This window comes from Acromyrmex echinatior, chromosome 3 (genome assembly GCF_024713525.1).
Source record: "Acromyrmex echinatior isolate Ae372 chromosome 3, ASM2471352v2, whole genome shotgun sequence".
In the NCBI taxonomy this organism is placed as follows: Eukaryota; Metazoa; Arthropoda; class Insecta; order Hymenoptera; family Formicidae; genus Acromyrmex; species Acromyrmex echinatior.
Genome location: NC_141854.1, coordinates 20,184,933 through 20,200,568, shown reverse-complemented (window position 1 = coordinate 20,200,568; position 15,636 = coordinate 20,184,933). Strand labels below are relative to the sequence as shown.

The 15,636-nt window shown below is 32.3% G+C and overlaps 1 protein-coding gene across 2 annotated transcripts in view; it reads right to left on the bottom strand.

The window, feature by feature from the left end:
• Positions 1-646: 646 nt before the first annotated feature.
• brm (ATP-dependent helicase brm) overlaps positions 647-15,636 on the bottom strand; it is a 31,052-nt gene continuing 16,062 nt past the window's right edge. The window contains exons 3-18 of one of the 2 annotated variants that reach the window (XM_011056376.2): positions 9,301-11,351; positions 8,894-8,967; positions 8,150-8,288; positions 7,918-8,056; positions 7,662-7,823; positions 7,209-7,550; positions 6,890-7,112; positions 6,427-6,617; positions 6,143-6,300; positions 5,649-6,069; positions 5,417-5,583; positions 5,143-5,334; positions 4,740-5,070; positions 3,797-4,660; positions 3,548-3,722; positions 647-3,188 (exon numbers count right to left, since the gene is read on the bottom strand). In XM_011056376.2, the coding sequence (XP_011054678.1) occupies positions 3,043-3,188; positions 3,548-3,722; positions 3,797-4,660; positions 4,740-5,070; positions 5,143-5,334; positions 5,417-5,583; positions 5,649-6,069; positions 6,143-6,300; positions 6,427-6,617; positions 6,890-7,112; positions 7,209-7,550; positions 7,662-7,823; positions 7,918-8,056; positions 8,150-8,288; positions 8,894-8,967; positions 9,301-11,351 (5,775 nt within the window). In that variant the 3' untranslated portion in view covers positions 647-3,042. Of the gene's footprint in view, positions 3,189-3,547; positions 3,723-3,796; positions 4,661-4,739; positions 5,071-5,142; positions 5,335-5,416; positions 5,584-5,648; positions 6,070-6,142; positions 6,301-6,426; positions 6,618-6,889; positions 7,113-7,208; positions 7,551-7,661; positions 7,824-7,917; positions 8,057-8,149; positions 8,400-8,893; positions 8,968-9,300; positions 11,352-15,636 lie in introns of both variants that reach the window. The other variant, XM_011056375.2, reaches the window with a different exon arrangement.

Here is a 15,636-nt window from a genome sequence, read left to right as displayed (position 1 = left end):
GACGATGAGATCGGTGTGACTTTTCTTTACCAAAAGTATCGAATAATCGATATCTGTAATAAGAGATTATAGATACTATTAAAATACAGATGACGATAAACAGTTTCTTCACAAAATTGAGCTCCAAAGCGATTAAATTTTAAAAAAAATTTTATTTATGATTTAATTATCAAGATATATTTGATATGTTAAAAATTAGTGAGCTATGATAAAAAACTAGATACCGAGAATTTTTTTTAATGTTTTATTTTCTGTTATTTAAGAATTAGAATTTGCAATTTTTAAATGTGAAAAAATTATAATTCAGTACAAATATGATACATAAATATTGTTTTTCATTAATGAAATAAAAATTTGATGAAGAAATATGTGTTCTTTTTACAAACAAGATAACACTATAGTCAATGGTCAAACTGGTTGGGTGCAGTTGATACTTAAATAGATTTAAAAAGTTTTGATGCATTTTCTTTTTTTTTGAAATTTAATTATTTTATGCAGCCTTCATTTATTTTATATTATTAAATATAAAATTCAATAAATTTGATAAAAAACTATGTACATATTATCAAGAAAGATAATTTCATCACCATATTCAACGCACAAGTTCGTTAGTATGATCACGTGAACGATCACCATACTGTTCGCATTTCCTTTTTTTTTTACTATATTTGTTTATAAACAATATTTTGTTATAAATTAAATCAATTAATGTCGTTATAAATTATATGTTTATGTAATATTTATATATAATTTTTGTTCAGCAAACAAAAATATTATTTTGAAGACCTAAAAATAAAAATTTGTTAAAATCAATTATTAATTGAACTAAATTAAATCAAGAAGCGAGCTTATATAAAGAGAGTGTAATCTTTTATTTAGAGAAAGAGTAATTTCCAATTCACATGAAATTGTAACTTGTAAGATTTTATCCGCTTTTCACAATCTTACTCTTTATTCACGCATTATTTACTTATACCTAATATTCAGCTGATTCAATACACTATAATTTATTTTATGAATACTTTTCGATTATATGTTACATTTGGGTACAGAAGAATTACATTTACTATTGTTACTATAAACCTTGAAGAAATTCGTTATTATAATGACTTACCTTAACCCGTATGTAAACAATCAAAAAATTGAATTCTATAAATATATCATGATAAATATATCATATTGTACCTGTCATATAATATATTCATCATCATTAAAATGAATATATTATATCAAAGATACGTATTTACTTGTATAATATTTAAAATCATTATCACGTGGCAATTATATACAGAATATTCGCTGCATCGGTCACCGCGATCCTCTTCTAAAGTTGACAAGTAATAGCCGTTACATTTTGCCGCAAAGAAATAAATGATAATCAAATCTGACAAACATAAGAAATAAGAAAATTAAAATGTCCATTTTTTTATTCCTGCACTAGACTACACTAGAACTCTCTTTTTTTGCTTTTGCCAAATATCAAATATATATCTATCTCACTTTAAATTCCAAAAATATATAGGAATTCAGCCACAGATCTAAAGTCACATAACAAAAGAGAACTATTGCATTTAGCAAATTAAATTGCTTATAGTAAAACTTGTCGACAGTACTAATTAGTAATACGATATGGTGCTGATCTATATAATAATGTATTATATGTTAATGAATTTATTCCAAAAGCAATTAGGTAATTGAAAAAAAATGTTTCATAACAAAATTATGATAAGATCGATTTTTTGAATAAAAAAATCTGTTATTTAAATATTTTTAAGTTTATCAAATTTAAACATAAAAAATCATAAACAGATAAAAAATTTAATTTCTGTTTATAATTTTCCTTTCGTTAATTTATTTAAAAAAGTAATTATCAGAATATATGTAAATAAACATGAATGTGAATATATATATATATATATATGTGTATATATATATATATATATACACATATTATATATATATATTATATATATATTATATATATTATATATATTATAGTATGTGTATATATATACATGTATATATATATACATATATATATATATATATATATATATATATAATATACATTGTATACTATATCATAATATTTACGCGGTCAAATTTTATAATGGCACGTCTAAATGCGGGACAGAGATTTAAAAATTAAAATGATTATTAGATTGATTTGATAACAATGCCAATGATGATAAATTATTGGTCTGTGAATAATATCCTCAATGTACCTACAACTATGTTGCAGAGTGTTTGCAAAAGAATTACATGATACATTTCAGCAAACTAAAAATTTCTTTACATACTGCATATATCTGTAATCACTTACAGAGTTATCTAACATATTATACTGCGGCGAGGCATAGAGTAACGCATCCAAATCTACGCTACCCCCAATAGTAAAATAAACGACCTTAGCACACAAAAAAACTTAAGTAGTAAAATGTAAGCAGTAAGCGAATTGACCAATCACAATAGAGTCCGTAAGGCCATAACGTAAGCAGTAGCCAATCCAACATGTTAATTTCCTTATCGCTTAGCTCTTACTACCTTAAGTTTTTTTGTATGCCATGGTCCAAAGAACGCGAATTCGAAATAACATCTAGCGATTGGAGTTCAAATATAATATTCAATCAGACTTCATAAAAATAGAGAGATTGAAACAATATCCGAAATAAATCTTAATGCTAATCTTTTTTCTGTACAATATGTCATAGCTGTTTACTACTCGCAAATTTACCTGAAATAAAAATTACCACACATCATGTTTGTTCCTACAGTATCAGATATAATATATCTAAATAGACTTACGATAACATTCGTCAATTTATCAATAAGTTCACTAATTATAAAAGTTAACAACACATTAGAAGTTTACAGGAATATAGCAGTGCTTCACTGCTATAATCAAGTTGCATACATACAATATTCTTGGTTGTACTTTTATAAGATTCTGCTATTTAAGATGTAACATAATTGAAATTATTCGATTATTAAATATTTAAATTACGTTTCCAATAGCTTTTACAAGAAGCAATACAATGCTTCTTAATTATCATCAGCATCATCATCATCGTCAGATATATATTTTTTAGTAACTCTCTTTCTACGACCGCCTCTTCCTTCACCTTTTCTTCCTTTTAGTTTAATTTTCATTCTTACGCTAGAATCCGCATCCGAACCATCTTCGCCATCTGTGTAATAAAAAATACGTGAAAAAAACTTTAAGAAAAAAAAATTAAATTTTAGTATTCGTTGAATAATTATATAATAACAATAAAATATTTATACTCAAAGATACTAGAAGGTTTGCAGGTTATCCCCATGTTTTTATTGTTAATGCCAACATTGTTTTATGAACCTTGCCATTTACTTCATCAAAGCGAGGAGCGCATTGATATCTATGCTTTTCGCCCTGATGAAGTGAACAGCAAGGTTCATGAAATGTTGGTATTAACAATGGATAAAAACATGGCGATAACTCGCAAACCTTCTGGTATCTTTAAAAATAATACCCAAAAATCTAAAATTATCGTTATCAAAATATTTATACCTTTATCATCTCCATCAGAATTATTACCTTCCTCTTCAAGACGCTGACGCGCATTTGTAAAAACGGATTGTAATACTATCGAATCTTCGTGAATTAGTGATGCTTCTTCGTTATAAATTTGAGCGTTTTTACAAAGTTGCATGAAATCTTTCTCAAGCTCATCTAAATCAGCATACTGGAAAAGATAAAATTATTGAATTATAGACATATATTCAAAGAAAGCAAAAAAGGATGTAGTAATATACTTACTTTGCCCTCTTCGATTTTCTGCAATAATTTATTAATAGTTAAAGGTTTCTTAATAATCTCATAATAGTCCGGTAATTCTCTTCGTGAAGGTAATTTCATAAAAGGTTCACTCAATAATCGGCCATCGCTACTGTCGGTATAATTAACAACTAATGTGATTAATTTTTTCATAGCTCGTTTCATTTTTGGATCGACCAAAGATCCGGCACCTCTTCGTTTCTTCGGCATAGGCTCATCATCTTCCTCGCCTTTCTTCTTACGTTTCCGTGTCTTCTTTTTCTTTTTGTCATCTTCTTCTTCCTCTTCATATTCGGCGCCATCATCATCAATTGCCTTCAACCATTCTTTTTCGGTTAAACTATCTGTATAATCAACTTCTTTACGTTGCCTTGAACCTCTTCCAAGGAATCTGTCTTCGTCCTCTTCATAGGTCCATCTTTCCACTTCATCGTCATCCTTTACCAACCAATCGGGCAACTCAGCTTCTTCTAACAGTCGTGATTTGCGATTTGGACCTAATTTGGCCTCCTCACGTCGCCGTTCTAAATCTAATTTCTGGAATATTTCGAATTCACCTTCTGTCCTAGCAATCATTTGATTTACGGTTTCATCATCGGGTACTTCATTCTCTTCCTCATCGTCAGCATCGTCTTGATGTAAAATACTTTGAAGAAATTGCTGTCGCTCAGAGCCAGTGGACTTCTGATCGAACATACCAGCTTGAATAACTTTCTCATCCATATTTAATTTATATCTAGCTGCTGCTAATATCCGCTCTTCAACGGAATTAACAGTCATTAATCGGAGTACACGCACTTCGTTCTTCTGTCCGATTCTGTGTGCTCTGTCTTGAGCTTGCAAATCCTGTAAATATATGTAAATCAATTTCAAGTTCTCAATATCGTGTTAATTGTTTATTATAATCTGTATTAATATCACGTACCTGGTGAGGATTCCAATCAGAGTCAAAGATGATAACTGTATCAGCAGCTTGGAGATTTAAACCAAGACCACCAGCACGTGTGGATAGCAAGAAAAGGAAATATTCCGAACCGGGATCGTTAAATTTCTTTAATAAGTCTCCTCTGTCTTCTGCTTTCGTTGTACCATCCAATCGTAAATACATAAATCCTCGCCAACTTAAATAATCTTCCATAATTGTCATTAATTGAGTCATTTGGCAAAACAGTAATACTCTGTGATTCGTAGCCTTCAGTTTAGGAAGAATACGATCGAGAAGTTCAAATTTTCCAGATGCACGATATAGATCGGGCCTAATAACAAATAAAAATTTAATATTTTATGTTTCATATATAAAAGCGTTCAAAAATTGTCGAGATACATACCCAGTAATAACACCGGAACCTTGCGTGCCGACGTGTTCGCAGTATTTCTCTTCTATAGCTTGGAACATAAATGGATGATTGCATAGTTTTCTCAGTTGCACGATTGTATTCATAAGAGCTTTGGCACCGCCTTTTCCTTGCTTTCCTTTTTCCGATCCGTCTGTCAGTAGTACACCTTTACTTTGCATATGCCTAACAGAAAATTTTTGTTTATGTATTATGCTTATATAAATTAATTTCATAATGAAATTAAGCACAGACGATATTTACGTACTTATAAAGAACTTTCTGTAGGCCAGACATATCGCATTTGATAATATATTCCACTTTATCAGGTAATTGCGATTCTACTTCTTTCTTCAAGCGTCTCAATAAGAAAGGCCGCAATACTTTGTGCAAACGACGAATAATCAAAATAGTTTCTTCTTCGTTCAGCTCCACCTAGCAAGATCGTAACAATGTTAAATAAAGTTATGTATTAAAACATATTTGTGCAAAATACTTGCCTTCTCGCCAGTAGTTGCGAAAGGAGCATTGAACCATTGCTCGAATGTACTGCAGGATTTAAAGATTGAAGGTAACAAGAAATTCAAAAGAGCCCACAGTTCTGGCAATTTATTTTGCAATGGTGTACCAGTTAACAATAGTCGATGAGGAGCCAAATAATGTGTATTCAGCACTTGGGTAAGTTTGCAATGGTGATTTTTCATCCTATGTCCTTCATCAATAATCATATATTTCCATTGCAATTTGGCTAACACACCTTTATCTTTTATGACATATTCATAAGTTGTTAAAAGAACGTTGAATTTTGTAGCTCGCATCTGAGATTGTATCGTTCTTCTGCCAGCTGGAGAACCTTTGTACGACACTACAACAACACTTGGTGCCCATTTTTCAAATTCCAGAACCCAATTTGATAATGTTCTAGAAGTATATATCAACATTATCATTTAAATAAATCATCTACAGTATTTTTAAAAACAAAAAAGCGACATACGATAAAGGAACAATGATAAGAAATGGACCGTTGACTTTCTTCTTTTCCATAAGATATGTTACTAAAGCAATAGTCTGAATTGTTTTACCGAGACCCATTTCGTCTGCCAGAATACCATTTAGATTATTGTTAAACAGTGACACTAACCACTCCAGACCCTACAAGCATTTATTAAAGTTTTTTCAGTCATAGAGAAACGTGAGTTTATATATGTTTAAAATATATTATAAAACTAAAATTATATTTAAAAAATACCTAACTAAAATACCAAAAGTAATAAATACCTTTATTTGATATTCTTTCAACTTTCCATTCACCATAATACTTGCTTGTTCAGTGACAACCTCATGAACCGTATGAGCAATACTGTAGTACGTTTGTTCTTCTGTTTTATACTCGTCATCTTCCACTTTCGCTTTATGTATTGTTTTCTTTACTTTTTCTTCTTCAGAATCACCCATTGATTTATCTTTGCCTATTTAATTAATATTTCATGAGTTAAGTCTGTATAAAAGATCTGTACACACTAATATTCACACATTAGATTTGTGTATACTAGAGTGGTCCATCTTTTTCAACATTCGAATTTTTTCCACCTCAAAATGATTCCAATTCACAAAAAAATAATTTCAAAACATTTTGAGAGGTCGCGAAAAAAATTCGAAAAAAAATTTTTCTTCAAGAGTAAAGATGGACCACTCTAGTATACACAAATCTAATGTGTGAATATTTACTATCCTCACTCACTTTCTCCATTCTCCTCTTCGTCATCGTCCTCATCCTCCTCACTATCTGATTCAATTGGCTCCCATCCAGGATGAGCTTCTAAAAATGCTGATAGTTGACTCATTAATGGTGCTTCATCACCAGTTAATGTGCGACCAGTGGCTGTTTCTATTACACCAATACGAGTATCATCATTGACTCCGCCATCTTCAGCATTCTCACCATCTTGTAATTTCTTCTTTTTCTACACGATCATAAGACTCCGTCAATATTATAAACGTCAATATTATTATGAAAGAAACGTCAATATTATTATAGCTAGTGTTTAAATTTATATTACCTTCTTACGCTTTTGTTCTTCGACTTGCTTTCTCTTTTGTTCTATTTTATGTTGCTTAACCATTTCTGTAAGATTACTGATATACTCATCGGTTTGAGATAACAAGAACGCTAAACGTTTATCCTTCTTTTGATCAATTAATTTTCTGTAACCCTCTTCGTCTTCCGCCATAAGACGACGCATACGCTCTTTCTCAATGCGTTCTTGTTCTTTCTTCTGCTCCCGTTCAGCATTCGCGTGATAGTTAAGCACTGCTTTGTTAAGCCTAGCCAATTTTGCAACATTATTGCGATGAAATTCTTTAAAGTCTTTGCCATGTTGTAACACAGAACTAAGAAATTCCTGCAAAAATAAATGTGTATTCGTTTAGTCGCAGTGATAATCTTGCTAAAGATAATACTATATAATAACATTCAAATTTTACAATTTAAATATAATTAAAGAATCTCTTACTTGATGTTTCTGTCTTCGTTTACGTTCTGCTTCTAATTTCTGTTGTTTTTCTAATTTTTCGGTAGCTCTAGCTTCACGCAATCCTTGCCGTTTTGTACGTTTATAAGCTTTCACGTTCACTGCAGTTTCTAAAGTGGTATCTTTTCGAGTACATGCTATAATCTGTAAAAAAAGAATCGAAAATATTAAAAAGAATAAATAAAAGCTCCTAACTTCATATAAAATGATAAATCCATAAATTAATTAAATACGGTACCTCTGATCTTAATTGTCTCTGGAAGTTTAATACTCTTAGCATGCGCAGTTCGATCTGAGCTTGTATACGAAGATCTTCTGGCATATTTGTCGGTAGATTGCTAAGTTGCTCCATTCTAAGTGATATTCGGGCTGCAACTCTGTTATCCAAGCATTAAATTTTTTATATTTTACTAACTTCTTTTATAAAAGTATGGCTTTTATTACACATTAATACTACTATTTGTCGCTACCTGTTTTCTCGTTCTTGCAATATTAACAATGGATCTAATCCTGCAGGTTTTCCTACACTTGTCACTCTGTTAGCCTTAGCGCCAGATTGAGGCTGCTGTTGCTGTTGTTGCGGCGTTTGGCAACCTGGTCTAGGAGTACCTGTGGGACCAATAACATTCGGACCTGGTATTTGTGGCCCAGATGTTGTAACAGGGCCTTGAGACGGATCTATGGGGCGTTGACTCATCCCTGGAGGAGGAGGCGCGCCACCTATTCAAATCCGCCTTAAATCAGGATCATTCTACCCTACTTTTGTAAGTACCACTATACATTTGTTTCGTTTCACACTCATTATACATTAAATATTACAATCAGTAAGCATAATTTCTGTAATTACACAATCTAATACATAAAGTTACTGAACAGAAATAGAAATTAAGCGGAAAGTATTTAACATAATGTATATTCAGAAGATAAAAGCATTTAGAATAAAATATTATATAACAGTAGCGAATACAAATTTCTAATGCATTATAAATGATATACAATGTTCAAAAGATAAGTCATTAATTTTATGTAGATTTATAATATTAAAATAATGTATAAAAAAGCAAATAGATGTAAAATAGAAAAACAAACATATGGACTAGAAAAGCTCTATTCGAAATAAGCAAAATAAATTATGTGGCAGAAAGCAATACAAAAGATAGAGTAGTCACCCAGAGCTTATAAGCTTATATATTGAAATATATTTAAAAACTCACCTTGAGCAGCTAGTGCAACTTGTTGAGGTACAGCCTGATTTCTTGCTAGCAATCTGTATGCCATTATCTGAGCTCTGTAAGAATGTGAAAAAAAATTGAGACTGCGAAATAAAAAAATACATCTAGAGAAAATATTTATGTATTTCTTATTTTAAGTTAAAACATTAAAAATATATACAAAATAACTTAATCTAATTATTTTATAAAATTAAAATCACCTAGAATTAAAAAATATTTGTACGATTGTTTTTTTAGTCGTACTTACATTCAATTTATATTTACATAATTGTCTATGTTTTCTTTTAATTGTTCCCTTTTCGTAATTCTCATGTCTTAAAAATTATTATTTATATATATATATATATATATATATATAACACACAATTGTTATAATAGAATTTATATACCGTAATTGTTGCAATTGTTGTGAATTGAAGGCTTGCTTATCACCCATACCACTGCCTTGACGAGCTCTTAAGGCTAACAATTGAGAATATCGCGGATCTTCTTGTAACCCTTTCTCTTCCATAGAATCAATTGCTTTTTGAAGCGCATTCAGATTCTCTTGTCCTGATCCGGGTGGTCCTGTAGGTCCAGTAGGACCAATTTGTCCACTTCCAGTTTGACTCATTTGATTTACTGGAGCACCCGATCCTAATGGTGCTGTGCTATTGGGAACTTGACCCTGATTTTGACTGCCAGGACCTATTTGAGTAGTAGGAGGCTGAACATTTGGTCCATTAGGTCCCATTTGCCCACTCGCATTTGTATGACTAATTTGATTATTTGGACCACACAGTCCCATTTGACTATTCGGACCACCAGGACCCATTTGATTATTCGAAGCATTCGGGCCCATTTGAGCACCCGGACCTCCTTGCATCATCTGTCCTGGACCACTTGATGGAATTTGTCCGCCTGGTCCCATTTGACCAGGACCACTACCTGGTCCCATTTGACCTCCAGGTCCACTACCACCATGTCCCATTTGTCCACTGCCTGATCCCATTTGTCCAGGTATGCCTCCGGGTACCATTTGGCCGCCAGGTCCACTGCCGACATTCATTTGCACTCCAGGACTGTTTCCTGGACCCATTTGTCCTCCAGAGTTGCCTCCAGGACCTGCTGCGCCCATTTGTCCTCCGGGACCGCTGCTAGAAGTCATTTGTCCACCAGGGGCACTCATTACACATATTCCAGTAGGTCCATTAGGTCCATTAGGTCCGATAGAAACAGGTCCACTACTTGTTGTCATTGGTACGCTACCACTTCCAGGACCCATTTGTCCAAGACTATTCGGTCCTAATTGACCTACGGGACCGCTTCCTGGTCCCATTTGTCCACCTGGACCGGTAGGTCCCATTTGACTACCTGGTGCGCTTGGTCCCATTTGATTACCCGTCCCTGCAGGTCCCATTTGATTACCAGGGCCCATTTGTCCGCCTGGCGCATTCATACTCATTTGTCCAGGTGGACCGCTCATGCCCATTTGAGGTCCATTTGGACCCATCTGTGACGGCCCATTATGACCCATTTGTCCAGGCCCATTTGGTCCAATTTGTCCTGTTGGCCCAACGGGACCCATCGGCCCCCCAGGTCCCATTTGTGTTTGACTGTTCGCCATCATCTGATTCGGGCCATTTGGGCCCATTTGATTCGGACCTCCTGGACCCATACTGTGCACTGTAGGACCACTTGTGGGCATTTGACCAGGAACACCAGGACCCATATGACTTCCTGGACCGCTCGCATTCATGTGTGCAGATACTGGTGGACCACTCGCGTTCATGTGACTTGAAATCGGTGGTCCGCTATTCATATGACCTGATCCAGGAGGTCCACTTGTGTTCATGTGACCTGGTCCAGGAGGACCACTCGCGTTCATATGTCCTGATCCGGGTGGTCCACTAGCGTTCATATGTCCTGATACTGGAGGTCCTGCGCCAGCCATATGTCCGGGAGGACCACCAGGAGTTATATGGCCTGGTCCAGGTGGACCGCTGGTATTCATGTGACTTGGAGGACCACCCATATGGCCAGGTCCAGGTCCACCGGAAACCATTTGAGAATTTTGAGGGCCTCCAGAACCCATTTGAGATCCTGGAACAGGTCCGCTAGCTGGACCCATTTGCCCTGGTCCAGTCTGACTCATATGAGGTCCACCAGGAGGACCACCACCTTGCACCATATGTGACGGAGCCATTTGTCCAGGACCCCCTGGACCCATTTGTCCTGGGCCTCCTGGTCCCATTTGTCCAGGTCCTCCAGGACCCATTTGACCGGGTCCACCGGGTCCCATTTGTCCACCAGGGCCCATCTGTCCGGGTCCATTAGAACCCATCTGATTGGGACCACTTTGCATCATATGAGATCCACTTTGTGGTCCATTTGGACCCATTTGTCCAGGTACCATTGTTCCAGGACCTTGAGAGGTAGGTACAACTGGGCCGCTTTGATTCTGTAAGAAAAAAAGAAAATCTCATATAAGTCAATATTTATAATCAAGAATATTTTCGGGAAAATCAAATTTAAATTTTTAGGTAATTGATTCACAATTTTCTCTGTAATATGTATATTTTAATCTATATTTAATGTATATTTTAATCTGAAGACGCGGTAGTGTCTTGGTATAACTACAAGATATACTGGAGATTTGAAAATATGTGATGACACAAAATATACAGATATGGGCAAAATATATTTTTAATAAAATTGTGGAGATATGGAAAAAATATTTTTAATAAAATAAAAAAAATAAAAGAGCTAAATAAGACTGTGTGTAACAATTATAATATTTCTAATGCTTGCAAAAGTATACAGAAGTATATAATGCTTACACATAAAAATCTGCAAAAACAATATATTGATATTGCAATGTTCATCGCGTGTGCTTTATATTGTGGTGATTAACATATAGCTTCAGCAGTAATAACGGTCAATTTCATCACACTGATAAAAGTTGCAAAAACGGCAGGATCAGGTGCAAGAGAAATACACATAGTCATGTAAGACCTGATGCGATTGTGGCCGTACGTAAATTAAGATGTATTTATTTAATCGAATTATATTCGTATGTATAAGTTAAGCTCTGACGCCTTGTTCACGTTGCCAACTAAATCATAATATCACGTTCTTGAAGCATGCTATCAAGACAGCTATCGCAAGCATTGATCGATAAACAAAACAATATATAAGAATACTTTATTTGCATATTATTGTGCAATAATAGGAACGTTTGACAAAAATAAAAAGATTTTTTGCAATCCTTTTAATTTCTTCCATTTTCAATAAGACAATTTATCAATAGGAAATTTTTACCTAATTTTTAAAAATATTTTTAAAATTTTTTATAATCTTATTTTTTTAATATTTTTTATTGTAAATAATAATAAAAACTGTGTATTAAATCTTAATTAAAATCTGATTCTAGTATATTTATTGCCTTATCTAGTTCTTATTTAATATTTTTAGCACGTAACGATTTCACTATAATTATAAAATAATTCTAAAATTTTTTATAATTGTGTCTGTAAAAACATTTTTGTAATACGTATACTTTAATTCTGATAATGATTATATATCTTTTCATTTATCCTGCAAAACATTCCCTACGATGAACGAAGTTCGTTCATCTTCGAATTGGCGCCTTCGAATCGCTATAAAATTTAATCAACATATTCTTTGGCGATGTTACCAAATTGACTTATATAATACTTCTTTGTTGCATAATGTGATGTAATAAATATGTATAAAAAATATTCTTTATCTTTTCGAATAGTGTCTTCGATATACTAAATTAATACTCGAATGCAAGAGTGAATTTAGAAAAAAATTATCGACAGCTGCGAATAATTTTAAAATATTATGCATATCATTTTTTTAAGAATATACGGTAAAGATATCACTTATCTTTACAGCATTACCAAGATGAACTTTTCTGTAATAGGATTTAGTAATAAAATCTTTAATTCTCTTCTCAAACATAATATATCGCAGAAAGAATGGAAAAGAACTCAAGAGAATTCGATATTTCTATTAAGTCAAGTGAGCGTGAATTCATAGTGGGGATGACAATCTTATCCGACAATCGCATCATAAGAACAATCGCGATATCCAGACGGAATACTTTAAATAAAGCATACTATCGCGATATGTCATTCGTAAACTTGTAAAAGAAACGGGATATTTCAGATTCGAATTAACAAAAATGTCTACTCAAAAGGAACTCTATTACTGCTACGACTTCATTTTAGATTTTACAATAAAATCTGAGAAGGTGAATATGGTACTATCATCCTGTAATTTACTAAGATACTAACTTGACTCTTTGAAGTTAATATTATATCTGCTACTGACAATTATTTTGCAAGGAAAAAATCTGAATTAAAAATAGAGCAGAATGAAATAATGACAAGCATAAAAAACACAAGCATAAAACACAATTTATTGCATTTTTTTTTCTGAAAAGTGATAATAAAAGTCCAAAGAAAGCTGATGAGATATTAAAATATAAAAATAAATATTATTTTTCAATATTGTAAAAATATTTTTTAATTTATTTTTCATTACATATAGAACGTCTATTTATATATAGAGGTGCTTTATACTTACAGCCAAGGTTATATATTCTATAATTGCGTATGATTGGAAAGATTATCGATTGCCAGACATGACAGATTGTCTTTAATGTAACTTCGCTGATTAATATTCCAAGGCGCAATAAAATTAGTCAGATATGTTATTTCTGAAGATTCATTTCACAAGTTATTAAACAGATTACAATTGATGAATTATATATTTAAAAAACAGCCAATATCATTACTTCACTTACTATTTTTACAGAAATAACATTAAAACATATGCAATATTATTTTCAGATGATTCGTGATGCTTTTCAAGGATCTAATTGAAACAAAAGCTGGAGATTGTGTGGGATTTAGTGACGCAATACAATCGAAAAATCAAAGCAATTTTAATGGATAATTTAGCAAAAAAATTTCCATAGGTTACTAAATTTAATTTGATGAAATTGAATATATTAATGTTTGTGTACATATCATAATTTGTTTATGTATAGTTTGTGTATAAATCATAATTATTTGTTTGTGTATAAATCATAATTACGTAATAAATAACTATTTCATGAATTACTATTCATGTAATATCTTTTTATACAAAATTTTGGAATGTTTGTTATAGATTTACGTATTAGATTTATTGGTGAAGAAACAGTTCCAATTGTCTGCCAGAATTTACGGAATGCAATTACATGGGTTATTGATCTCATTGATGGAACAACGAACTTCGTACATTCTTTTCCATAAACTTGCATATCGATTGCATTGGCTGTAAATAAGGAATTTGAGATTGGAATAATTTATAATCCCGTTTTAGAACACTTATTTATGTACAATTAGAAAAGGACATGGAACGTATTTCAATGAAAAACTGATTAAGAGCTCGAGCTCGATAGAAGGTAAAGTATTATTTTTTTATCTTTCATTAATCATTTCCATTCTTTTTTTCTTTCGTTTTGGAATTCTTCATAACAAAGACAAAATGTCCGCATTCTCTATCAAATAAGCGTGCATAATTTTTAGAGAAGATACACATTTCTCTCCAATGTTATTTAAAATAATTAAAAAAGCTAGCGTCACGTCTTTATTAAAATGATATGTCGAGTAAGTATTGTTTATAATTTTAAAATAGCTAATTTTATTATTTACGAATAGCTAATTACGACAAACACGTTCAATTATTTATTATTTGTTTAAAACAAAGTATACAACACATTCAATCACGAGATATTAAAAATCACTATGACGCGATAAATACAATGTATAACAAACTGAACAAGTAAAGATCATGCAAATGTGCATGGAATTAATAACGTTAATTGTAAGAGAGCACGCTAGACCAGCTCATAGGAGCATACTTTGCAGTTTGAGAGTAACAGCGGGCCTGACCAAGCCTACTGGCGAGCGTTGAAAGTATATTATAAAATATCACGCACGTAGTTACGCAAAATAGTAAGTAAAAATTATTTACGCTTTGTTATTTCCTAATATCTCAAATACATAAATTCATAAACAATATTTTACATATATCGTATATAATTATCTGGCATAAATAGTAAATACATTATATTTAATTCATGCATAATTAAAATAGAAATGTTTAATGTGACGTAGTAGTATTAAAAATTAGTTGTATTCAAGAAAGAACTATTTTATTCATATAAAAGATTTCTTAACGTTTAATTCGTAAGCAACTCATAAGTATCAAATACTTGTTTCAATGAGCGCTTGGCTCTGCTTTGTCTGTGCTCGTAATATAATTAATGAAATTCCACAAGCCGAATTCCTTTTCTCCGCCCATCTTACTAATATTATTATTTATGATGAAGTCATGACACATATAAAGGCGGCTTCAAATGTAGACCAACTTTATACATATTCGTTAAATATTGACTTACTTTCATAGATAATTCATGTAATAAATTAACTAAATTATGTTATAAAAAAACACGTGGATAATGTTCGTACAGCATATATAGTCAACATGACTTAGCATTGGTAGCTAATGTATTCGTTAACATTTGTTAATATTGTTAATAATGCATTAGCCAGTCTACCGTGTAAGATACGAAGGCGAATTATTGATGGTATGTCTGCATGGTATGTCTTAAAAATTTCTACATAAATCGCAAACACAAAACGGAGTTCGCAACGTTTGTCGTGACA